Source organism: Cynoglossus semilaevis, chromosome 11 (genome assembly GCF_000523025.1).
Source record: "Cynoglossus semilaevis isolate Cse_v1.0 chromosome 11, Cse_v1.0, whole genome shotgun sequence".
In the NCBI taxonomy this organism is placed as follows: domain Eukaryota; kingdom Metazoa; phylum Chordata; class Actinopteri; order Pleuronectiformes; family Cynoglossidae; genus Cynoglossus; species Cynoglossus semilaevis.
In genome coordinates, this window is record NC_024317.1 from 3,960,071 (window position 1) to 3,987,048 (window position 26,978).

The 26,978-nt window shown below is 40.8% G+C and overlaps 3 protein-coding genes across 10 annotated transcripts in view; all 3 read right to left on the reverse strand.

Annotated features, from left to right (window-relative positions):
- dip2bb (disco-interacting protein 2 homolog Bb) overlaps positions 1-10,029 on the reverse strand; it is a 28,906-nt gene extending 18,877 nt beyond the window's left edge. The window contains 1 exon segment of the mRNA XM_025060016.1: positions 9,591-10,029. Coding sequence (XP_024915784.1) covers positions 9,591-9,675 — 85 coding nt within the window. The 5' untranslated portion in view covers positions 9,676-10,029.
- Positions 10,030-11,254: 1,225 nt separating this feature from the next.
- Positions 11,255-19,377, reverse strand: atf7b (activating transcription factor 7b). 7 transcript variants are annotated; one of them, XM_017036955.2, is made up of 12 exons: positions 19,204-19,377; positions 17,498-17,559; positions 17,242-17,338; positions 17,006-17,133; positions 16,776-16,928; positions 16,459-16,610; positions 16,227-16,323; positions 16,022-16,141; positions 14,402-14,551; positions 13,604-13,792; positions 13,394-13,499; positions 11,255-13,239 (listed from the first exon to the last, which is right to left on the reverse strand). In XM_017036955.2, the coding sequence occupies exons 2-12, from the start codon at positions 17,543-17,545 to the stop codon at positions 13,004-13,006; spliced, it is 1,476 nt and encodes a 491-aa protein (XP_016892444.1). In that variant the 5' UTR covers positions 17,546-17,559; positions 19,204-19,377; the 3' UTR covers positions 11,255-13,003. The 7 variants fall into 7 exon arrangements, with proteins under 7 accessions (XP_016892444.1, XP_024916064.1, XP_024916063.1 ...); XM_025060296.1 differs by lacking the exon at positions 19,204-19,377 and adding an exon at positions 19,021-19,190 and having other exon boundaries at positions 16,776-16,916; XM_025060295.1 differs by lacking the exon at positions 19,204-19,377 and adding an exon at positions 19,021-19,190.
- Positions 19,378-20,037: 660 nt separating this feature from the next.
- larp4ab (La ribonucleoprotein 4Ab) lies at positions 20,038-26,842 on the reverse strand. 2 transcript variants are annotated; one of them, XM_008320017.3, is made up of 13 exons: positions 26,521-26,842; positions 26,273-26,409; positions 25,498-25,601; positions 25,277-25,387; positions 25,113-25,166; positions 24,211-24,423; positions 23,998-24,092; positions 23,356-23,559; positions 23,191-23,236; positions 22,885-23,061; positions 22,643-22,776; positions 22,300-22,540; positions 20,038-21,911 (listed from the first exon to the last, which is right to left on the reverse strand). In XM_008320017.3, exons 1-13 carry the CDS (start codon positions 26,814-26,816, stop codon positions 21,537-21,539), a joined length of 2,187 nt encoding a protein of 728 aa, XP_008318239.1. In that variant the 5' UTR covers positions 26,817-26,842; the 3' UTR covers positions 20,038-21,536. The 2 variants fall into 2 exon arrangements, with proteins under 2 accessions (XP_008318239.1, XP_008318240.2); XM_008320018.3 differs by lacking the exons at positions 26,273-26,409; positions 26,521-26,842 and adding an exon at positions 25,971-26,232.
- Positions 26,843-26,978: the final 136 nt, after the last annotated feature.

Here is a 26,978-nt window from a genome sequence, read left to right on the forward strand (position 1 = left end):
AAACAAAACAAAAAAAAATAGAGCAGATGCGTAACAAACATTGCTATAAGTAATGCATGAACGGTACAGTTGGCCTGACTAAGTCATATGTTTTATTTTTAGCTCATGTGAACAGGCAGTTTTGAGCAGAAAGGGGGAGAGAAGGGGGAGAGGGGAGAGAGGGGGAGAGAGAGGGGGGGAGACAAACAGAAGGAAGCGAGACATGAAATCACGGATGGGGGAGGGGCTGTGCTGGCATTAAATGAACCTTGAAGTAATCTCACTCCCATCTGCATGATTTAAGATTCATCGGTTTTCCCATGCTCATATTATTCCATACTGGCTCCAGCAGGGGGAGCTAAAGACGTAAAAAAAAAACATTGCATGAAAATCCTATGCCAACTACAAATGAAAAGGAGCATCAAAAATGTTTTCTTCCGTGATTAATCCCAAGTTTGACCGTTTATGAGTCATGTTTTTAATTATACAGTTGCAGCAAAGACTCTCAAACAATAAACTTCAAAATAATTTTAATGTTATTTTAATGGGAAATAACAGAACAGTGATGTGTTTCTGTAGAATCACCCTGATTGAATGTATCTATTGTTGGTTTGTTTAATAAATAAAATGTCTAATTTACATTGATTATCAATCAAGACGGTGGTACGGACTGTTCAATTAAACATTATGATCACCACCTCCTGAGGGTTAAGGCTCCAGCCATAACAACGCTCCTCGTTCCCCTTCAGCTGACAGTTATATGGGGTTCAGTCACCTCAGAATGTTTTCAAGTACACACATAATCTAGAAAGTTCTGTCTTCATGCACTCACACTCACAGCCCTGCTTTATGAGAAGTGCTCTCTCTCTCTTTCTTTCTCTCTCTGTCTCGTTCTACCCCAAAGGCACTCTGTCTGAATAGTAATTAGCTAGCGACCTCTAGTCTTCTTTTCCTGTTTCTTCCTCTTCCTCACAGCAGCTCAGTCATCACTTTCTCATGAAAACCAGCGAAGCAAATGTCAAATCCGGTTGGCTGGATGTGACAAAAAGCACGTGTTCAAACTCAACACAGAAACTGAGAACGAACGACATCAACAACAACCACACGCAGCAGTGAAGCTGAGAATAAAACCTGCTAAGACGACACAACCTTCTACTCAACAACAAGTTGCTAACACTTGAGGTATATTTAAATATGGAGGTCTAGATATAAAAAAAAGTGTTTAACATGAGTTCCCTCCGCTTGGGCCTGTTCTGACTCTACTTTTTTTTTTCTTATTTGTTAAGAGGAGGCAGCGTTTCCAAATGAACCTTCCTCATTCTAAAGACACAGTACAATAACCATCCTACACCAGGCTGCGAGCCTCTGCCTCTGCCAACACATCACCCACTCACCACAGAACAACTGATCTGGGACATGTTAAACCTGCTCTATCACATCATACCTGTTCCCAAACATTTCTGGGGGTTTTTTCCCTGCACTTCAACGAAATGCAGCAGAAAACTTCAATGAGTTTACCGCTGCATTTTGGGTAATTTTTCGCAGTCACAAATTTATATACGTATAATTGAAATTGGAATATTTTATTTCCACCATTTGTACATACATGACCATGTTGCAAAATGACGTCCAAGAAGATATAATATAAATATAAGAGAAAGAAATGCATTATTTTCCCCCATTTATATATGTACACATACTGTACACATATATAATATATCTCTATATAGGTATATATTTATATATACCTATATAGATATATGTGTACATATATGTGTACATATATGTGTACAAACATATGTACACATACATGTTTATATATATATTTATATATACATATTAATATATGTATACATATATATATGTATACATACATGTATACATATATATGTAAATACATATATAAATATATGTATAAATACATGTTCACATATATAAATATATAAGTAAACATGTATGTGTACATATATAAATAGAGAAAATAATGCCTTTGTTTCTCATGTATCTTTGTCACGTCTTCCTGGACAATAACAGCTACATACAGTTTGTGTGGAGACAGGTGTGTCTGTGCATGTGCTCACATGTACTGTATGTGTGACTGACATTTATGTCGGAGGTTCCACCTTAAACGTCTCCCTTTAGGGAGCCCGGGGGGGGGGATATGTTCGACCAAGTAATGACAGGGTCACATGATTCTATGGACTGATTGTTCCGAGACTCCGTCGTCAAAACGGTCTTCATTTATCATGACATTCACACATGTGTCCACACTTCAGCCTCAGGCCTCCCCCAGAAAAACCCAAGTTCACAACTGAACATAATTCATCAGCGCTGGTGAGGAGAAGCTGAGCGCAGACGAACGGACTGAAGACGATCAAACTGGTAGAACAGGCAGTGGTGAAAGAAAGAAAGAAAGAAGGAAAGAAAGAAGTTTCAAAGACACTCGTGCACGTTTTCTCACGTCTCCAGGGATTTTTCTCTCTCTCCGAAACAACAGGGACCGGGTGTGGCTAACTCAGGTAACAGAGGGAATCAGGTTTCACTGCACACACTTGTTGATACACACACACACACACACACACACATACAACGACATAACGTCGTACTAAGCCCAGGGACAAAGTGCACCGGACTATCTGAGAACCTGCTGCTGTGACTTCCACTTCTCTGACTGAAACACGAAGGTGTGGCCTGCACACCTGACACACTACACTTCAAAAATTCAAACTCAAACCTATTCCAGATGCTGCACAACGCCAGCTACAGCTTTTTCCTCCTGGGGGGATTTACGACACATTATTCTGAGATACTGTGGGCAGACGGTGATGGTCTGAGGCCAGTGGAGCGTTTCTAAGACATTCCAACAAAAAAACACTCCCAGAAAAAAAGAGGTGAGGCAAATACAGCTATGTTACAGCGATTTGTTTTTAACGGAATTACGTTTAAAAAAACAGTGAGGGTTCTACACCAAGGTTCTAGTCCCAGAACCTGACTTAACTGCACTGAGTTTGTTTCAACCGCCAACGACAGACGGGTAACTGTCCACTTACACAAAGCTCCTCATTATTTAAAAACAAAAAAAAGAACTTTAATGGTGTGGGGAATTCTTGTGTCAACTTGTGTCAACAACAGCTCTGTCACAACAGGCTGCCAAGCATGTGGTTTCTTTGGGAATCGAACCCAGGACTCTCTGGGCTCTGCACACTGGGCCAAAATTAAAAACTGCGACGAAGTCATGGGACAAAATAAAAAGCAGAAGAAGGGTGGTGAGTGTCCAGACGGTCTTTGTGACGACGGTGATGACCGACCGTCGAGCAGCTCAGACTGTTGTTCCACAGAGAGAACGTTCACTGTTCTGAACTGATACAGTTCATTGTCCTTTTTGACCCAGGGCTGAACTTTCCTCTGTCACAACTTTTCAGATTGTGTTGCGAGTATCAATTTACTAATTTACTTTAGGATTCACAAACACCGTTAGACGTAAGTCACCTTTGTCTGCATGACAAATACAGAATAAAGTGACATAATCGTGACCTCTACAGCACAGGTCTCAAACTTAGGCACATGGGCCATTTCTGGGTTCATGACCTCTGACCTCAATAGATGTTGTTTTTTATTTAATTTTGCCCTTGAGGTAATTTTAAAGAAAAAATGTATATTTGTTTTATTTTCTTATTTATTTAAATGTTTTAGTTTTCATGTCATTCACAAATGAGAAAATAAAATATTTGTACTCATTGTTACATTATGCAGCGTTTATTCAAAAATAAACGCTTGTTGTCATTGTACAAGTCTATGACAACAAAAGTCAGCCATTGCTCAGGGGAAAAATATATATAAATACATATTTTAATTTATTTGTAGATTTTACTACAACTGCAACAACGCTGCACTTACACTTTGTTACTGTGACAGGCAGGAGAAAGTAACCGGAATCTAAAAAGTAGCATGGATTGAATAGCAGTGCTGTCTAAAAGAGCAGACAGTCTGAGTGCACTGAATAATTCAGTGAACAACACAGGAACCCGTTCACTCCCGACTGTGGGCTCCGAAATGTTGTCAAATTGGATTTGATGTAGTTGTGAAAACAACAGATAATAGAAAAAAAAATAAATGTAGTAGAGCAACGATAGATGGACGACGGAATTATTGGATATTATTGGACATAAAGTGTTGAAATGTGTGTGATTTTACAAATTAATTTATTAATAAATGTGTGTGTGATTTTACAAATTAATGAATTAATGTGTAATAAAAATGTACCTTTTTTGTGAAGTTGTGCACATGTACCTTTTTTTTTTTCTAAGTTGTGCACTTCCACAAACTAGTTCCACAAACTTTACAAACGTCCACAGGAACCTTCCCATTGGATGGTTGACTCCATTGTTTTCTTTTGTTGATTATATTAACAGACAGTTATTAAACCTTCTGAAAATATATATATATATATATATACATATAAAAAACCCATTGCAGACGTAGAGATTACTAAACAATCCGATGTATATATATATATATAAATCCATTGCAGATGTAGAGATTACTAAACAATCCGATACTCTGTAACCATGGCGACGCTGAGTTTCTCAATGATCATCCCCTCTACTCTCTGCTGCTTACATCATTAGCTCATCTGACAACACGACTTCTATGAACTGATGTTGTGCCGTAGTGATGCTCGTCCATCTTAACTGATCCTGGATATGCTCTGCTATCACAAGGAAATGCACTTTATTCTCTCTTAGTAAACAGCTCTACATTATTCATACGCTGGAATGTACATTTAGCCAAAAGTTTAATAATTCATTAGAATTAAAACAAACAAGTGCAGGAACAGTTGCCTTACAGAGGGTGGCAGATAAACTGTGTCATGATGGTGTCAGTGAGAGAGCGAGAGAGTGAGTGAGAGTCATTCCCAGCAGCAGTACTGCTGGCCCAGTGTGACTTGCAGGGTAAATAAGCCAGGCTAGTTGCCCCCTCGTGCTCTGTGACCTAGATTGAGAAACGCAGGCGGGGACGTAATCTCTCGCTTCTCTCTGACTTACTGAGTACAGGCAGATTGCTATGATGAAAACCCTCCTATCAGTGGCAGCAGCAGCAGCAGCAGCAGCAGCAGCAGCAGCAGCAGCAGCAGCAGCAGCATGGCTGACAGGCAGCAGAGCGAACCCTAATCATTTGGAGATGCACACACCCGTGAATAAAGTAGGACAGCCACAGCAGGTGCTGAGTCTGCACACGAGTCTAGAAACGCTGAGGAGATCTGAGGCAAATCAGTGGGCAAACGTCACCGTGATTCATTTACAGCAACGGTCCCCGACCTTTTTGGTACCAAGGAACCGGTCGGCCGGTATCAGCTGTTACTGTGGACCGGTAATACGGCGCCGTCGTTGAAGGATCATTAGACGTTACTGTGGACCGGTAATACAGCGCCGTCATTGAAGGATCATTAGGTTTTCAAAATAAAACATCCTTTAGACTTTCTTCTGTCATTGTGAATGTGTTTATGTCAAAGTGGAACTGGCATTTTAAATTGCTTTATTGCTAATGTTGCTTTATTTTAGTAAGTATTTTTTTGTTTAATAATACAGTGTCATGGCGTGTGACTTGATCATCTATAATATAATAACCCACTGAAACTGTGCCTCATTACAACCTCAATAATTTAATTTCACTCCAACAATATTTTCTTATAAACGAGCAACTAGTACTGGAGCCTTAGTTTGACCAATCTTCTTACGATGTTTCCTCCAGAACCCCCCTTACCTCCAGATTGCTAATGCATCTCCTACCATGAACCCATCTGTCATTCTGACTGCACATCTCCCCTCTATCACCTCTATGATTTACCTTCTCTCGGCTCACAGAGTCATACTGCAGCTCCGTTCGACCTCTTGAACTCACAGACTTTCTTGAGAAACTATGTTGCACAACAGCATCAACTGCTCCTCGCTGACTGGAACCACTGACCTCCACCACTGTGACCACAGCCCCCTGGTGGAGCTGGTGAACGTAACGCATTTCTTCAGACCAAAGGGCTTTGTATTCAACTGTGACATTAAAAAAATCTGTAATTTGTCACTTTCACGCAGTAACAAACGTAGACAACACCGTGCCCACACACCCCCTCACTGTCACCGAACAGACCTCTGAATTCCACTCTGGCCCAATCACCGCGTCTCTGATCGCCTCAATGGCGTTCTTTGTGTCATTTCAGCCACAGAGGTTACTGTAGGCGGACTTACTCACTCTCGCAACGGACAACACACATTTGATCACAGCTTTACAGTAGCTGCATTAAAATCTGCTGATGCATATTTTCCTCTGCCTGTTGCCGGGGAGATCCATCATCTGCGGCGGAAAACAATGGGATAATTGTTGACATGTAAGAGATATCCATGTGAAAGTTGGGCGGCCAGCTGCCTCTCGCCTCGTACCATCACACTTACGTACGAGTGCAGAGCTGCGGAGCAGACGGCACGGGCGACTTCGGACACTCTGGGACGCGACCACAGGAGCAGAGCATCTGGACACTGAGCTGAGCCTGTTTAATAAACAACAGCTCATCTCCGAGTTGAAGTTACAAAGAGTGAAAGAGCTGTGGTCCTCCGAGGCCCGGCCCACAGCAGACGGACACTCACTCCGGGGGTGTCACCTTACTAATTTGATGCACTCGACAAGATGTTAAAGCCCTTAGCTGTTCAACGTCAATACAGATGAAGCCGCGTGTGCTTTGAGAAGACGGGTCTGAAACAGCGGGTTCCCAAACAGCGTTAGCTTCAACGGCAACGCTACAAAATATGTGAACAAACATGACTTCTAAAATTATTTTACTTTTACTTACTATTCAAAATATTTATTAATGATCATGTTTTCAGCAAAATAATAAACTGTTGGTCTGCTGTTTCAGCCTATTTCCTGACAAAAAAAACCTGTCCATTTTGCGCTAGCTAGCAGGCACAAACCGCCAAAGTTGCATCTGTCAGCTGTGAGTATGTGAGTAATTTGACTGAATATACATTTGCATATATTTGCACAGACATATTTAGCTCATACTAAGAGGTTCAATCCGGCCCACGTGATGAATTTTGAAAGTAAAAGTAAAAAATTGCCCAAACTCCTCATGTTGGTGATGTTTTGTCAAATTCTATTTCATTAAATATGAATATTGTCAAATATACTTGTACTTATTTGCAGGAAAACAAAGAGAGAAAACATGGATGTAATGTTATTTATAGGTAATTGTGCTATGACTGTACTGGTCCGGTCCACTCCACATCTAATCGGGCTGTACTGTATGACAGCCCTGGTTCAGAGACTGATCTGTTTGATGTCTGTGATGTTGCAGTAGCAGAAATGATGGTGAATAAATGGAAAACATCCAGTGTAGGAATGATAACAAACAGCCAACTCCTCATCTGTGAAGCCCTGTGATTGGTTCACTCTCAGCCTGAACGTCTCTGCCAATGGCACTGGCACGCCAGCGTTTATTGATATTTGCTATGCTGATGGTGCAGCCTGGGCAAACAGTGGTGTTCTATCAGTGCGTCAGCACTCAACGGAAAAATGTCTCGTCATTCAACAGCACGACAATCCCAAATCTAAAGACACGGATCCAAGGTACCTGAACAGTGAAAGGGGAGTTGTTTTTTTTTTATTTTTTAATCAATCTGTATAGAAACAGCCAGTGGGCGATTTCCCATCATCCTCTTGCCGTCTCTCATGTTATGCAGCTAACAAACGTTCCCTCCCCCGTTATCAACGTTCATTATCACACTGTTAACTGCAGTCTATTATTAATCCAAGCCTGTTGTCAACAACAGGTGCCGAGGTCAACGTTATCACGGGAACACAGTCAGACTAATGTTTTGCATTTGATTTAAATATATAAAAAAAAATTTTTTTATTTTTTTAATTTAAACGAAGCTAAGCTACCTGAACAGTACCTGTGTTTGTCAGGTAGAATCTGATGTCAGATGTTAGAGCTAAAGAGCTACGTTAGCACGGTACAGATTTAGTCTAAGACAACCAACAATCTGGAAATGGCATTTGAGGAAAAAGTGTTGATAAGATTTAATTTATCTGAGACACTCGTATCATTATAAACAACTGAATTACACCTCGTTTTTTTTTTTGCTGGTTTGAATTTGCAGCTCACCCACTTCTACTATTCACAGATTTTTGTGCCATGTTCAGAATGAAGATAAATTTAAAACCGGTAAATGTGTAGATTAACACAGTTAAAAATACGCTGTTGTACAGTTCAGGTGTGTGCTTTGACTTATTAAAGTTGAGATCCTGTCCTCCCACATGAACAGGACAGTTTCAGGTATCAGTGTGTGTGTGTGTGTGTGTGTGTGTTTGGTGCAGCATCATTAGTGGAACATACATCCCTCTTCCTGGCTCTCTTCCTAAAACATGAGATTACTCATCCACCTCCGGGTGCCTGAGAACAGCACTGTTCCAATCAAGCTCCTCCACCGTGATTCACAGTGAGAGGGAGAGATTTGCATAACAGCCAAGTCAAAGAGCTACTGTAGTATAAGAAGAATAATTCACAAAAAAAAAAAAGAAGAACTTTGGAATGACGACTTGAGTACCATTTTAAGAAGTAGTAGAGCAATATATTCAAACTACAACACAAACTACAGTATCGTATCAGTGTTGGGTCAGAAACTTAATAAATCATCAATAAATCTGACCAGTGGAAAATAAACCCTGTAGGTGATGGGAGTAACGTAAGTTTAAAACATGTAGAACTGTCTAAAAGTCAACAAAAAGGTGGAGAAAGAACAGGTGGAGCGTGTTTAAGCTGAGCTAAGACGGCCATGAAAGAGACATGTAAGAATGTATAAACATCTGAGGCAAAATTATAGGTTTGAGTTTTTGAACATTCAGCTATTGGTTCAAATTAAAGTAAAAATAATTTAGTTTTGTTAGTGGTGGTGTACAGCTCCATGAAAGAGCAGGTACTCTGCGCTATAGTAAACTGTAAACTTGTTGACATGTTTTTTTATACTGCGCTATAGTAAACTGTAAACTTGTTTTTTTATCAAATCTGACACTTTTTAAAATTGTAATTAATGTCTAAGAACTTTTTGACTGACTCTGTCATCTGGGTCTGAGTCATTTATTGTCAAAATGAAAAGATTTACATTTTAACTGGACTTTTTTGTGTGTGTGAACAAAGCCCTTCCCAAACTCGTGTTTTCTTCCCAGTCTGATAAATCTAGACACGGGCCTGATGTCAATTAAAACAAGAATGTTATGGTTATGGTAATTTAAGAAACGACTTCTTGACGAATAAAGTGTCACAACAGCAACAAACAGAGCAGGTCGACGGAGAGCAGCGGAGAGAGAGGACGTGATGAGGAAATGACAGGTGGAGAAAGAGGTCACTGTGTGTGTTTCTAATCACTATTGTAGTCGTGGCCGAATCACTGCCGCAGCTCCGAGCGTCAGCCTCCAGACACGGGACAGCCCGCCGCCCGTCTCTGTCTGCGGCTCTACATGTAAACACGCTCCACGTCCACTATCTCTGCTCACCGTCACCGTCACGGCTCCAAACAGCCGAGCCCCCTGAAAAACCCCGCCGTGTGTCCGCCGCGGCTTACCCTCGGAGAGCTCCAGGTCCAACTCCGCCAGCTGGTCCCTGACCTCTTTACATAGAGCCGACACATCAACGCCGCGGTCGGCCATGGCTGGAAGCACAGCAGCGGGATGTCGCCGGGTGTTAGCGAAGTGGCAGCCGACACCAGGTACCGTCCAGCATGGATTAAAAACAACAACAAAAGAATCAGGAGCTGGAGCCAGCGGCGGTGGTGTTTACTCCATCTCCTCGACTCCCTGACTCCGCCATGACTGTAGGAGATGAGAGGCTCTGTCAGTCACGTGACCAGCGTCGACGATGCTCACGATGGGTCCTGGGATTGAACGGACTCTTTACGCCCCCTGCTGGCGGTAGTGGTAAAGCTCAATGGCAACATCAGTTGGCTAGTTTTACTGACTAGTACCAGACTAGTTCACTGATATTGTCTTCCTGGACATCTTGCCAGTCCAGTCACAGGGGCCATATATAAATACGAACTGTTTATGCCAACACACATACAGTACCTGAAGTTGCCAGTCCAATCACAGGGGCCATATCTCAGTATAAATACGAACTGTTTATGCCAACACACATACCTGAAGTTAATTGTGCTTTCCTTGTTTCACAGCCTCCAAAGTCAGTGTTTGTTGGTGATATTGTGACAATGACGTTGTGACTGAATATGCTGTCAATCATAACATGTTGCACTGCACTTGTAATGATATCCTGAGCCCTTTTACAGATTAATGCTCTACCGCTTCTACCCATTTCTTTTATTCCTGGACATTTCCACAGGATCAAGACGCTGTATGATGTAACAAAGCAGAAAATTGGAACAGACTTCGCATTCTATTGTTACATATAACTCTCAGCAAGATAATGGCTGTGATTTAAATAAATTGAATATAAAAGAACAAAGTGTTCTTAGAGTGAGAGAAGACAAAACAGTAATAATCCTTCGGGGGGGGGGCTACGGCAGGGAAGTCTACTTCATCTGAGCTTACAATATCTTTAAATAAACTAGTAAATACAGGCTCTGGAGGATCTCAGTCATATCAGCGTTAATAGCGTCTTCTATTTGCACGCAAAGCACATTTCAGAACTGTCACGTCCTCATTAGAACACAGAAAGCAAAACATCATATCTGTTTCTAATTCAGCCCTTTAAAAAAAACTCAAACAAGATTATTAAAACCAAGGAGAAATATACCACTAAAAAGAATGAAAACTGTAAAAAAAAGAACATATATATAAAACAGTGGTTATTACAGCAACTGTATGGTACTAGGACTCCCTCTAGTGGTACCCACTGTCATATAAAAGGGTAGTGTTTGTCTCGTCTGAAGATAAATGAGTGCTTTTGACCTTTTTGATTAAATCAATCTTTTCTCTTAAGTACTGCAAAATATAAATATAAAATATAAAAACCAACCAATCGCAAAATATAAATATAAAATATAAAAACATAATAAATAACAGAATTGTTTCAGTTGTTGCCATGACGACACCTCCAGATTAGAACAGTGTCTCTTCCCCATGTGTTCTCTTTATCTGTGGATTAAACACTGTGAGCAAAGCCTTGTGCATATGGTACATGTAACCACGTGATCCACTGCTAAATATATTCTACCGTTAATCACGTTTAATTTGTTACCGTGGTGTGATGACACAGGAGCGGTGGAAACACTGCGGTCATGAAACGCGTTCTTTATCATTAATTTATTGTATTTGCCCGAGACAACTTAGTCATTAGTTGAGACTATACACACGTTACTTTCCCATCTTAAGCCTGAGTATTTGACAAACACTCTTACAGATATTTTTTTTTAGAAGAACTTTTTTTCCCCATGTGGTTCAACATTTGTTAAACACATAAAAGACAGTTTTTGCTTTTTTCAGCACAATGAGGAAACACAACATTACATGGAAAAAAAAAGCCAAAATTAATGTGGAAATAAAAATCCTGAAAAAATGACATCATTAAAAAACAAAAACAAAAAAACAGAGCGCCAAAGGAGAAAAAAAAAAAAGTACAATATGATACAAAATAAAATCTACATTTCCAAAACATGATTTCAAAAAGAAGCACCTTTGCATGTGTATGAAGTCGACTTCACGTGACACAAGACGGCTTTTGTTAAAGTGATACAAATCAACCAGGCCTGGGACACCCATGGTTCAGTAGAGTTCATTCATCATCAATCTCACTCACTCCAAGAAAACTCATCGACACAACTTGTAACATAAGCTTCTTAATGAAGTAGACCAAACCCCCCCTCCCCCCTCCCCCCCAGCGGCTGGGCCACATGCATCAGCTAAATGCAAGAACATTGATATTCAATAGAAAAATATATTGCACTACTCTTTCCTCAGACTGAAATGCCAGGATAAATGCATTAAGGTTCAATTACCGTCGAGGGGCTTCTAAAGCTAACCATTCCATTGACTACGGATGGACTTAGACTAGAAAAAAATTGATCATAAAATGAAAACTTTAGCATCAGTAATACAATGCTGTTCACCACATAGAAACACGTTAATAACCAGTGACAGTGTATCGAGGCACAAACAAACAGTGGTATTCTCCAGCCCAGAACAATCCATGCAGCCAAAGGGTTTTGATACAAACACCGTTAATGTGAAGGGACCCATTTCAAATGTTTTAAAAAGTAAACAGAACAACAGAATTCAGACAGACACTTGCGGCGTGAACTGTGTGGAATCCGGTTCGTGACACACTCAGCTGACTCGGTGTATTTTATGGACAATTAAAACAAAAGGAAACCGATGGGACGGAAAAAAAAAAAAAGAAAAAGCTCTCAGACAAAATGAAGAGTAAACAGAAAAACACAAAACAATTAAAAACGATTCCCAAGCCGCTGTTAGACATCCATTCTCTCCGGTGGTACTTTCACCGTGTCAGCTAATACATGACATAAATGCCCAGAATCGGGCATAAAATATTTTCTTACAAGAAAGATTACAGAAGATACATTACCTTACAGTATAACTGCCAGCCTGATAAGCAACCACTGTTGTCAGCAACAGATTTGGCCTAAAGCTATAATTTTAAGTAAAACAGAAATAAAGTGATATTTCCAGATAAATATTTTTTTTTAATTCAGGTGTTTAAGCCCCAATCTAAGACCATTTCCAACTATCACCAGCGAGCGAGAAATTCCCCCAACACGAATCCTGCAAACAGACTTGCTAACAGGTTATTCATATTTACACACATAGAAAGAGCAGACTTCTCCGTCGTGGTGAAGGCTGATGGAGGCACTGCGCCAGGTCATTGTCTGATTATCATCGGCTATGAAGGTGTGAGAGTATCTTAGTCAGGGGTGACAGGAAGGGCAAATTCCTCAATTCATACACGTTTTAACAATCTGGCCTCCAACTGCCACTCCAGTTCATACTGGCTGCCTGCGTCAGCACATCATCTCGAAGTGGCCTGCGACTGCGGCGCCATGACGACTCCTCCCGGCTGGCCGGATCCCATGCCAGCCAGGACCGACATAGCCACCGCCTCGGCAGCGCGGACGCTCAGCCCGTTGATGGTGGCCCCTGGGCTTGACGCAGTAGTGGGAGGTGACGGCCCGTGTTGGATGACGGCTGCCGGGGAGCCCATGGGCTCGGCCAATGCCTCCCTGGAGGTTTCCTCTCCTCCTGCAGCTAGAGACAGAGAAAGAAACATTCACCCTTAGAGAGGTGAGCGAGTAAAAAAAGGAACACATTAGATGGCTGTGGTGACAGATGGATGCTAGCTACAGATGGGACACACTTCTGGACACTTCAGTCATTCAGTCATGTGACCACACATGATTACCTAAGAAGGCCGCCTTCTTCTGCATGATTGTGACAGGACAGTCTTTGTGAGCCAGGAGGAGCTGCTTCAGCTGAGCCACCTCATTCCTCAGTAGGCTTACTTCATTCTGATTCCAAGGAAAAACACACAGCACAGAAATCATCACCACGATGTCCCTTCAAACCCAAGTAATCATGGAGCGTGTACAAATGTTCAGTGAACAACACCCACCGACAGAGACACATTCATGCTGGCCAGATCTTCCGCCTTCTTCTCCAAGGAATTAACCCACAACTTCCTCTTCTGCCTGCAGCGCGAGGCAGCTGCTCGGTTTCTCTCCAGGAATCGCTGTCTCCTCTCATCGGGATCCATCTCTGAAGCCCGTCGCCGTCGACCTCCTGTTGGCTGAGCAGGCGACACCTGGACAAAGAGGAGAACAACTTGAGTCAATGTCGTAATTAATTTGCTAAATCAAAGGTGTTGCATTTTGAAAACAAAAAACAAAAAAAACAATGTGATATTTTGAAGTTGTTGTTTTTAGGTCACGCATTGGAAGCTTTTGTCTAATTGGCTTGTAATTAAAAGTTGTTGTCCATGAAAATAAAGGAGTATAAAAAACAGTGAAAAAAAAGCAACAACAAAACAAACAACAAAAAAACATTGAACCCAGATATTTTGAACATGTGACGGTGTCAAGCTTCAGTCTGAAAACAGAATTTGGTTTTTACATCAGATACTTAACAATATCCATGACAAGACGAATATATCAATAAGGTCAAGAAATAAATGCAATAATATTGTCGATAATGGGGAAGCTGTGGCCTGGGGGTTATAGAACGGGTTTTAGTATTGGTGGATCAAATGGCGTCTCTCTTTCAACGAGGAACTGAATGTTTCGTGGCCTCATTGTTATCTGACAGTGTTGTATGATGGTTGATTACTTGTCGTAACGTCTGTTTTTCCGTCTGATTCCACCTTTCTGCCTGGTGTGCAGTGAAGAACCCGACACGTGTCTGACATGTCTGTTACCTGCGGCTGAGCAGGTGAAGGTGCATCAGAGTTCTGGTTGGGCTGCTGGCTCTGTTCATGTCGCTGTGGAACTGCAGGGATGGACCCTGCTCCACCAGCAGCTCCATCTTGTGTTCCTTGGCCCTGATGAGTCAGACATGCCTTCAACCGCTACGAAAGCACAGGTGCGTCGGTTAAGTTAAGCTGAGGGATGGTTTGTCTAGGGTCCTGTTAGGTATGACTTTATGGACAGTGACTAGGGATGTCCGATATGAACTCTTTGCCGATATCCGATATGCCGATATTGTCCAAACACTTCATTACCGATACCGATATAGTGATACAGTGGTGGCAACCGCTAAGGTGATTGGTTAAAGCAGTACTTCTCAAATGGTGGGGCGGGCCCCTCTGGGGGGGCGGGCGTGGTGAGGTGTGGGGGGGACGTGAGGGGCTTCCAATGGAATAGGCGTAGACATATTAGACATAGATATAAATTTACCACTGCTGTAATGCTTGAATGATAACAACCAGCAGGTGGCAGCAACTCAGTAGTTTGTACAGATAAAAATATACATGTTATCAGGTTCTCAACAGTATCTGAATTTGTGAGATGTGGGTTGTGAAAATGTTTCTGCCCCGGGGGGTGGGGGAGAATTTAATTGAAAATCACTGGGTTAAAGCCATGCCCCCACCTAGGGGACAGAGGTTTGTTCACCCCCAGCCCCAAATTGAGATACCATTGAGCGCCAGCATTCTACATCCAATTCCCTAATTATCAATATAGATCAATAAATTGGGTTACAATGCTGCCATCTAGTGACTACAGGCTTGTTTAGCCTTGATAATATTCTGTGTTCATGTTATGAAGGAGTTAACAGTTACATGTATGTGAGTGGGAGTGAGGAGGTGTGGTGAGAGGGTGTGTGTGTGTGTGCGTATGAGGAAGAGAGAGTGCAGAGAGTGTGAAAGGAGGAAAACGGCGATTTTGGAGAAGCTGGTTTGAAGCAATAAAGGAGTTTAGAACGAGTTACTGCAATTGTGTTTTATTAAAAGTTCTTCAGAGCACCGAGGCACCCGAGCGGTCTGTCGCCGGGGCCTTGAACTCATTTTAGAGCACACATCATTTTGCGGAACCCAGGCATTGCGTTATCGGGTTTTCAATATTGGAGGGAAAAACCGATAACCATTCTTACAGATACCACATAATCATGCTAATATTGGCCGATATTATCGGTCGGCCGATATTATCGGACATCCCTATCAATAATCTTTTAGTTATTGGCACTATGAAAAGGTTACTTCCTCCTTAAGTATATGTAAAAAGACTTGGGAGAAGCAGTAACAAAGCCAAAAAATATTGTATCGTAAACATCTAACACTGTATGAAAAACAACGTGACTGGACTTATTCATCAGTCAGAACCTTTAAAAAGAACACCCACGTGGCCCTGATTCTCTCCTGAACCACTGCTACACCAGGCTTCAATTACACTGAGAATCCCTGCCTTATTCTGTCTCCAAAAGCCAGACTAAGACTAATTTAGAACTCCATCTCTGCTGCCTACATGTGGCTGACACAAGCAGATCACATTAAAAAAAAGCCCAGGAGCCAGGAAACTGTGAAAAAAAAATCACTTCTCACCATTTTGGTCTCAGAATACATGCTGTAGCCTGATGGAGAGGAGGAACCACTGCTTGCTCCACCAACAGGAGGTCCTGGTATCCCCGGGATGTTGGGCACCGAGTTTACGGGCCTCGCATGCTACACATTACCATAAAGAATTAGTAGAAAAATGAAACGAAACTAATATGAAATAATGTTTGAAATGTGAAAGAAACATACTTACAGATATAACAGAGGTCATCTGAACTGGACTGGGCAGGAGAGGGACAGTCTGTCCATTAGGGAGGTGTCTCACCAATGGATAAGAACCAGTCGGCGAGCTATCGACAAAATTAAACATTTGTTAACTTTTGCTTCACACCTCTGTAACTAATTCTGATTTTCGTACATGTTTGAAACAATGACACAATTTGTGTGGGGGGAAAAAGTAAAAACAAAAAGACGCTATACTTCACCTTAGCTGTCTGTTGGAGGGTGGAGCTTGAGTGATGACAGATGTTGGGGATGGCAGAGTTGGCTGTAGGGAATCATTACTCAGGTGAAGTGGGAGGGAACCTGGACGCACGATGGTGGGAGTGGGAGTGGAGCTGGGCTTGCTGGGAATCACCTGTGGACAGTTATTAACACACTTAGTTGTTGAAACAGTGTATGTCATAGTTTACCCTACAAACACGGAAACATTGTACTTTACACAAATTCTTGAGGCGTTCATGTGGAACTGGCCTTCTGTTGCGTTGCTTGCTTTGCAGTATTCTGACTGATTCGATCGTACCTTTGCGTTGACCTTTGAATCGTCACTGCTTTCCGACATACAGGAGGAGGAATCGGGACTTCCGGGTGGGGAGGAATCAACCTGTAAAGGAGCGTCGTCATCCTCGTCCTTCACATCCGAGGGTGTCTGTAAAGGCGCGGTCTTACAAGCAGACTAAATAAAATAAGAATCAAACAGCGTGTACTTATTTTTAGAAAGACAACATGCACATCCATCTTCTTCTACCACACCTGGTGCTTCGACCTCTGATCGTCTTCGTGTGCTTTATGAAACTCCTGTTCAAAAGAGTTGGCCAGTTCATTGAATAGTCCAACCTCCTCACAGTTCTTTAAGAAGCGTGTGGGCGTTGGGGTTTGGTCTAAAAACAAAAAACAAAACAAAAAAACACAAAAGCAGAGGAATGTTATTACAGAGCCTTCACCAGCGTTCATGCTTCAAACACAGATATTCATGGCACTGATATTACCTGCAATAATAACAGAGTCTGTTCGGGCAGGACCAAATATTAATGTCATTTCATGCTTGTGTTTGTGGACGGACAGGTGGTCTTCATTGGTGAACTTCTGCAATCACAGAGGTAACAAAGAAGCCAAAGTTGTACTCACTACAACTACAGTCAGTTCAGGACATTTATAAATATTTTGTTCCCTATATTTCAGGCCTGAACAGGTGCAAAATAAAATTGTACAGGGGAATAATAACAATGCCAAATCCAAACATACCTGTCCACATCCGAGGACAGTACAAACAAAGGGTCTGTCATCCCCCATTTCAGACACAATATCTGGAAAAAAAAACAGTGCTTATGATAAAGTTGTATGAAAGGTAGAACAGTAAGGAAGGAGAGAAAGATTTGTGCAGGTTAGCTAAACAGAGCTGGACAGAACATTCAGCAGGTCATGTTGGTTAAAGATGAGAAGGTGAGGATAGTGAGGCGAGAAGACAGAAAAAGTACCAATGAATGAGGCTTTTACGACAGGGGGCGCTGGTCAAATGTTAAACCATGTTTAACTGAATTTCTCAAGTGAAGTGCTCATGTTTCACCCCTCATGTTTCAATTGTTTCACTTTGCAGAATGAGGTGAGACACCTGATTGGTTCATCCAAATCTGTTGCCAAGTTACAGATAGCAAAGTTTTATTTAAAAAAAAAAAATTATTAAAATTATTATATTATATATAATATATATAAAACCCTTGCAAAATATCTGCTAGAAACTGTTTCAAGAAAAATAAATACATCAATTAAGTCTAGAACCAAAATTGAATTCATGCTGTCCAAGCACATCTGAGATCAACAACCTTCTGTTGTCCATACAAGTCTCCTGTTATAATGTATAGGGCATCATGACAAAAATCATGTGTAAAAAAATATGCATTCAAAAAGGGAACATTTTGTATTTTTTGGTTTTAAAAGATAACATCATCTAACAAATGAAAAAGACACATGTCCCAGTGGAAAAACATTTCTTGTCCCAACTTGATATTTATGCAGGTTTGGTCTTGAAAAAGTATTTGTTATTTGTCCTTCAAACTGTTTGGGTGCACTACTCAACCAGAGTTTTTGGAAAGTGTACCAACATCTCTGGTGTGCTCTGAATGTTATGGTCCAACTGTTGTGTTTAATAAGAGCTTTCTGAAGTTCATGCTGCTGTGTAACATCTGGGAGCATCTGCATAATCAGTGTGACAGTCTTGTCAGTAGTCGTTAGTTTTCAACATCACTCCTGTGTTGATTTTCAGGACCGTTTGTCACCACAAACCTGGACACATGCAGCTGCACTAATAAGTCGATAATAGGGGGAAACAGTCTGACAATCACAGGCCTGCTGGAAGAAATTGCTTTGCAGCAGGGGAGAAAGAAGAAGGTTTCACAACTCGAACCATGTAGTGTCATTGTGTCTGTGACAATAAAAGAGCTTTAGACTGTCCGTGACGTTCGACTCTAGATCTTCAGGTGAGTCTACGATGACGGAGTAAAGGCCATGTTCATCTCACAATTCTTTGGTTAACATCTTCCTACACATAACGACAGGCCTTCAGTGAGCTAGTCTGCTAGCTGCATCACAGCGCTGTATTTACAAAACCTGGCAGCTGTGTCATTACACGAAACAACAATGTTAATATCGTGCACACTCTTAAAATACCACAGTCGAATAAACAGACCTCACAGAGAATCCACCCGAGCTGTTAGTCACAAAACACCCAGACAGCCATGCTAGAGCTAACCAAAGCTTCGCCAGCTTACCTCTGCAGTTCATATCAACATCTTTGCTACGTTAGCCGCTAACATTAGCGCGCTAATGTTAAAGAAAGCCGTGCTCATGAGGTGGTCGGTGATACATCTCAACACACTTCGTCTACTCCGACGTTTATTATAAAGCATTGAAATCATCGCCAAATTGTCTGAAAAACAAATGTCTCGTCTCACCCGCCGTGAGGACAGCGTGTTCACTCCCACCTCCCAGCTCCGGACAGTGCCGCTGCTGCTGCTACTACTACTGCTGTCTGCCCGTTGTTGACACTCTGACACTTCCATTCGCCAAACACCGCGAGAACAGGTGAACCCAACGAGAACTGCAATCCTCTTTAGGTATTACGTAACAGGGCCACCATGTTTACATTACATCCATTTAATCCTACTCAACACACGTTTTGTTGACAACAAAACCTTGAATAACTGGTTAGTTATTCAAGTTTTTGTTGTAAATAAATTTGTTTTATATCTAGTTTGAAACTTCTGTTTCCTATGAAAAAGTTAAAACATAGGGGATACTAAAGTTTTAATAAATAATAAAATGTTTTTTTTGTGAGGCCGTGAATATTTATTATTATTGTGTGATAGTTATAGGCAGGACATACAAGACTAATTTGCATTGGAAAGCTGGCAAAAAAAAATTCCACATAGACACTAGTTTATTTAATAAATATAATACAAGTATGCACTAGTACATGACTCACTCAAGAATCTGGATCAGTAAAACTCATGCTCTTAACTCTGTCTGGTCAAATGAAAAAAAAAGCACTAAAAATGTGTTACGAGTGAACAGTTCAATCTTTCTCTCTTTAACACACTTATACAGTTAAAGATTAATAAAACTAACTATTGATTAGAAATGGCATTCACCATAGATTTTTTCCAATGAGTTAGGTTTTATTATTCAGAATTATCTGTTATGTTATTATCCAATATGTACAGTAAATCATAACAGACAAATCAGACATTAGAAAAACTCAACAGCATGAAAGAAACAACACACATGGGAACAGGGAAAGAACAGTGAATTTAATGAGCATCACCAGCAGTAAAACTCAAAAACCAATGTATATTCTATATGTACATCAAATAACATTTGACAGACACTTTTGTTGACTTACGACAGATCATTTATGAAAATAGATGCAAACACGTTGCAGAAGTTTGATTTTTCTCAGGTTGCTGTTCTGCTGGTTGCAAAAAGCACCAACTTATATTCTATTTCAAACTTGTCTATGATGTTAATGATGAACTAAACAGCAAATCGTCCCAAAGGAATGCACTCGTACGTTGTAAACACCACCGGGGTCGTTCTATTTTCCCACAGCTGTTTCAATGGTACACATGTTTTTTGTTTTTTTAAACTCCAGGATGTGGTTATTTTTTTATAGAAATAGAAAAACAGTACTGCTCAAACAAAAAAAGAAAGAAAGAAAATCCATCTGTGGACATCATAATCTGTATGCCAGTATGTGCATAAACTACTGTATACAGCCTCTGCTGTAAAATCCAAAAACTAGCACTGATTGTCCAGAGTGACAACTAAACCCAACAAAGATTTGAGCATTACCAAGTAAACGAAATTTAAAAAAAATTATTCTCTGGTTCGGTTAAAAATTTAAACATCACTTCCATTAGTTCAGGATTGACACAAACACAGGGTTGTGTATCCGTCAAACACATTCCTGGAGGTATGGCCTACACGTCATCTACTCTACACTGTATCATTAGTCATCACAGTACACTAATGTAAATTCACTGAAACACTTTTAAACTTTCTAAATCGCAGAGAAAAGACTTCCTGAAGAGTTGGAGTTGTATTTAAGATCACTATCTGAGTTTCTGCTCACATCAAATCATCCTGTACTAATTGATTAGACCAAGAATAAAAACCTAAACTAAACTTAAATATGCAGAAAAAATTATACAAGCAAACCTATTTGTGAGAGTCTAACATTTCTGCACCACAAAGAAAACTACCATTAACTTCTGGTAAAGATAATTACCAGCTTCTGTCTGCAGGATTCTACATTAATCAAATCTGCTCAACAATATCCCTGTTTAAGAATGCCATAAAGTCATAAGGTCATCACAGGGTAAATGTTGCAGTCTCTTGACAATAATCCAAAAACAGGTTAACAAATCCTAATGAAAGGATACATCATATGAAAATAATAATAAATAAAAATAACACACGTTATTGTGGTTGTTAGGTTGAAAGCTTACCCAGTGTTTTAAATGAAAGAAACAAGATCATGTTATTTTTCTCTTTTTTTATGGTGATAAAACTGTAAATTATCACCTGTCTGCATTGCTTTTTTTTGCAAACCATATCCGTTCTTCCTACAAGGAACATCTGTTTACAGTATATTCAAATATATTCTGATCTGATACTATGTTTAATTTGACAAAGCCTGCCAAATAAAATATATTTCTCTATGTATGTACATATATACATATATGTTTTTAGTTTCATTCTAGGCTGAATGTTTTTTTTCCTACTCTAGTTATTTTTGTGATGTTGGGGGAATGTTCTGTTCCTTACCACTGCGTCTGGACCCTCTCTGTGGTATAAACTGTTTGCCACCCTTTGTGTCTCTATAATTTTCTCGAAATTTGGGACCAGGCTCTCCAGCTCCGATTTGGCGATTGCCTCCTCTGAAGGAACGTAACGGTTGACGAGGGGGGCGGCCGTCTCCGTTTTTCTCTGGCTTCTCTGCTGAGCGTCTCATGCCGGGGTTCTTGGAGTCTTCCTTCCCGTTGACTTTCAGCTCTTGCAGCGGTTGGCTGGCTGTAGAGGCGGGAGGTGACGGTGTAGTCATCTGAGGCTTGTCCTTGGCCAGTTTCTGGCACACCTCAGCATAACTGAGTTTTCTCAGCACCTGGAGGGAGGACAATAACAATTCACAGATGAAGACTTCTATCCACATAAACACAGAGCTGATGTGGTACAATAAAGTACAACTGAAGCCAGAATATGTCTGTTGGTTTCCAATGACTAACTTAATTGTATTTATTAAATGTTGAAACGGTAACATCGCAAGGAAGATGACCTGCGGAACTTGTTGCAGGTATTTGTATCAAAATGTATTAATTTTTCTAAACGGAATTAGGTGACAAATATAATAATTAAATAATTTGAGATGGTATGCTTTATTGCATTTTTAGAACATGTGCAAACTATTCCTAATACTGACTGAAACAACTGGGTCACTACAGAGAAATGATCTTGGTGACAGTGTGTTGAAGATCAGGAGCCGTGGTACTTACAAGCTCTGATGTTGGAGATGATGGAGATGGAGAAGGTGTTTCAGTTTGTGGAGACTGGCTGCAGCAGCTGGGAGGAGGGGAAGACGAAGAGGCAGAGGAGGTGGAGGACGAGGAGGGGGAAGAGGAGAGGGTGGAGGAGGGGGTTTGTTCTGTTGGAGAAACGGTTTGAGTGGGCGAGGAGACGATACTTTCTGGGTTTGGAGGTTCATCTTTATCCTCTTCAGGTACTGGAGTGAGAACACTGAAAGGACATGGAGAAATTAAACGAGTGTAAAGTTGTTTTTTCATGTGTTTATACAGACGCATTTATAACAGATATTACTGTAGGTTGTAGTTACTGTACCATGAAGAGAAGAACGACACTGTGAGCAGCGTTGCTGCAGCGTGTTCATCAGCAGCATCCACAGAATCTGAAACGCTCACAGGATCTTCTGAAACTTTTGTGCATTGACCATCAGTAGTTTCTTGGATCACAGGCTGGATTTAAAAAAAAAAAGACGTGTAAATATGTACATAATATACCTAACTTCATTCTAAAACAACAGAGTGCACAGCAGTGAACAAGTACAGGAGGGCAAAGGTCACCTTGTTGGTTACTTTCAGGCCACGGACAACATCAGAGAGGCGCATCTCTGGTATGGTTTCTCCCCGGGAACCATCACTGACCACAGATCCAGGTAACGGAGGAAAGTTAGAAGCTTCCAGTTCAAAATCTGGTGGTGGTGGTGGAGTCACTTTAGCCTCCATCAAAGGAACAGGACGCTGCATTTAGAAAGAAAGAAAAAAAAATCAGTTAATATTAAAATAAAAAATCCAAGAGCAATGAACATTCAAATCCATTCTTCAAAAATGTTTTTAAGAAGATATGTTCATAATAAAATATAAACTTACCACATGATGATCATCTTTCCTTCTAATGCCTCTGTAATTCCCTCTCCTACAACCAATCAGGAAAATGTTTTAAATTTAATTTTTCTTATTCAAAAACCAACTTTCAAATGACTGGCATACAGACACAGCAGATTAGCTCTTAATAACATTAAAGCGGTCACTGACCTGCCCCGTCCGATCCCACTCGGATCTCCACTGAATGTGTGAGCGTGTGAGAAGGTTTCTTTAGGACTGAGGGACAGCAGAGAGACGGGTTCAGAACTAGGAGCTCCTGAAGTGTGATGGTTCTGTGGACCCAGGGGAGCAGATGGGAGGTTGTTCGTCAGGGTCAAGGAAGGAGGAAGGGGACAATCAGCAGCCCTGTGGTTTCTGAGTCAATAGAAAACAATTAACAAAAAAAAAATATCAAAAGGTACTTCAAACAACAGACAGTCATGACATTTTGAACCATTTAAACATGATGGAGAAAATGATGCTAAATATACTCATTTAATATAGAGTGTATACAAGTTAAATAGCTTCTAGGTATTTACAATGCCACTTTCAAAACCTTGTGTTAAATTTTCAAAAAAATATTTTCTAAAGATTAACCGACTATCCTTTCTTTTAAAGGCAAAACGTAACAATAAATGATGGTGATGCAACACACCATACCTACAGAACAATGACAAAAAACGTAACAATAAATGATGGTGATGCACACCATACCTACAGAACAATGACAAGGTTAGCACTAGTCTAACCTTGTTTTCCCCGGCTCAGCTACACACCCTGAGTGAGGGAGTTCAGCTGTAACTTTAAACATACCGGTTTCTGTTGATGGGCCTCTGAGAGCTGGAGTTGGTTTTGTAGTTCCCAGAACTGTTATATCCGTTCATATGTCCATTATTTGGAATAGGTGCCTGGACACAAGAGGAGAAAGAAACACAAATACACGATGAATTTACTGTGAATGTAGTTATACAAAGAGAATACACAATCATTTCAAATTACATCTAATCTTTTGGTCCAAAGTCTTACCAGAGGTGTTTCAAAATAAGGCACAACTGGAGGGTTCCAGGACTGGGACACCACAGGATAAACAGGGTACTGCTGCTGAGCGCTGTACATCGGTTGAATGTACACAGGAGCTCCATACTGGCCTTGTGGCTGTGCAGGCTGACTGTACACGCTCGAGTCCACGCCGCGGAAGCCATTTTTACCAAAGGATGTGTTAATGGCTTTAATGCGGGCCTGCGGTGGGTGGGAGAGGAAGGAAAGGAGTGAGTCAGGCCAGTTGTTTTGGTGACAGAGGTGAATTAATCAATGTGTGGTGTCCATTAGTCCCCTCAGATCTCATAATCTCACGGTCATTAGGTCATAAAACACTGCTGTGGCTGGGGGAGGGAAAGGGGAGAGGAAGTGAAGGAGGACAAGATCTAGCAGGAGTAGAGTGGATGAAGAGACAGAGAGAGTGGGGGGTGGGGCGTGGGGGGAGGAGGGGAGAGAGATATTTATAGAGTGCTAAAGATTAAAAAAAGCTCCACTCAGCCAGTGACAGTGTCTATGGGTCCTTCCAAGCGCGATACTGATCATCACCGGGGCCAAATAAACGTTGTTTGGTTTTTGTTTATGTCAAGAAACTTTAAACATTTGGGTCAAAAATGAAAAAAAGACAGAGAATCTGGAATGTACGCCAGTTCTGACAAACTAAAGGACGAGAGACCACTGGGTTTCCACCGTTCTTATCAAGGCTCTGTACACACACATCCCAAGGTCACCCTGAAGGTCAATGTTTAACCAAACAGTCAGGCCAGAAGAGCAGCCACATCTCAGCACTGACGTGGTGTAACACAGGGCTCTCTGGCCTTTAAAGAAGAATAAATTACAGGAAGTACTCCAGTCTCACCTAAAATCTAACTTAGACCAGCAACACAACTCACCATGATTGGTTTTCCCTGGAAGGTTTTCACCTCCTCACGTAGGTATTGAAGAGCCTACAGTAGGAGAAAAGAAGCAAAACTTTACATTACACTTGACCCGAACTTAAACAGTTCTTCTTGTTACGTTACTGGATGTTTTATCAACACATTTGTAGCTAGTGTACCTGCAGTGCATCCATGTCTGACTGAAAGGTTATATACCAGTTGCTGTTATGTGCAAACTCAATAGATAACACTCTCGGGCAGTTGACACTTTTAAAAATGGCCTCCACCTCCTGCAAAAAAAATAAATAAAATTTCAGTCACAAAACATGCATTATTGTACTTCTTTCACTTCTGAATCTTATCACAAACTGTTACAGCCCTCATTTACAGCAGTATTTACCTCCACTGGAGTAGTTTCTGGCACCTCCCTCAGAATGATGATACAACGGCTGTGGTTTGGACGAACGTTTTCTCCCATTTCATCAACCTGCACCATTGGAGAGGCTCCTGCATGGAAAAAACAAACAAACAAACAAACAAAAAAAAAAACACACAATAATCAAATTAAGGCACAAGCTATTAAACTAAATTATTAAATCCATTCACAAGCTAGCCGTACGCTCCGTTGCACAATTCTTATAAGAACAAAGATTTCAAAGACATTTCAATCACACTGGATGAAGTCGGGGAAACATTACATCCTTCAGGTCAAACTCTGCTTCATCGAACCGACTACTTCCCTGCTCACAGACTTGTCATTGTCATACTGTTAAAATGCATCTAAAAGTACTTGTAAAATGACAAAAGCAAAATACTGGTGTACCAATATACAGCACCTTATGTAGCAACAGAATTAAACAGAAACAGTCAAACCTTGTGCTATAACATGCACTGGAACCATCATCTGTGGCCAGATGTAATACGGTCCCTCAAACACAGGCTGACAGCTGAAGAACATTGTACACATTGTATGCGGTTCTCTAAATGATGACGTTTTCAGTAAACTATGATCCAACTGGTCTATCATTGTCTTCTTTCTTAAATAGAATTCAGACACATTCCATGAAAGAAATTGTACTGAGCATGACTAGGGCTTTGATCATGACTAAAACTTTGTTACACCTGTATTTCTGTATTGTAATGGCTGATTTCTTAACATGAAGAATGAAAAATACCTCTGAGTACATCAACAATTAGGTCCATGTCAGTGGTAAGAGCTTTGATGTCCTCCATACAAGCAATTGTCCAGATGGAGACAAACTGGTCACTGTCCATCTGGGATATTAGGTACAGATCCTTGGACAGGTTCTCACTGTACAAAAAATAAACAAAACAAAAACAGTGATTAACAACATTTAAACTTAACTAATGTAACAAATAAAAAAGAAAAGTATTTGAGACAAATGAGACAAATGCCACTCACCGAGAAAAGCAGAACTCGAGCTGTTTCTTCAAAGACTCCCTGAGGCTTTCAGCAGACATTGGTTGTTCAGTGGAGGAATCGCTGTCTGTGGCTAGTTCACTTTCTGGCTCAAAGACCAAATAACCCAAGTCAGGGTGGTGGACGTCATCTATAATGCCCTCTGTGGCCGCAGGACCATAATCAGCAACGCTGTCCAGATACTCCACATCAAGTCCTTTTGAAACCATTGAAGGAATGTCCAAATATCCTAAAAAAGACAGAAGGTTGTGACAAAACAGTTGTGAAATAACTGCCATTGTTCAAACCACGACACGCGATACTCTGATCAAGCTTCATCATGTTTTACTCATTTATTTTATCACCATGAGGAATAAACAAACACATTAATTATTTATTTTATCACCATGAGGAATAAACTTGAAACACATTCATTTGATATTGTGTGTGTGTGTGGTTTA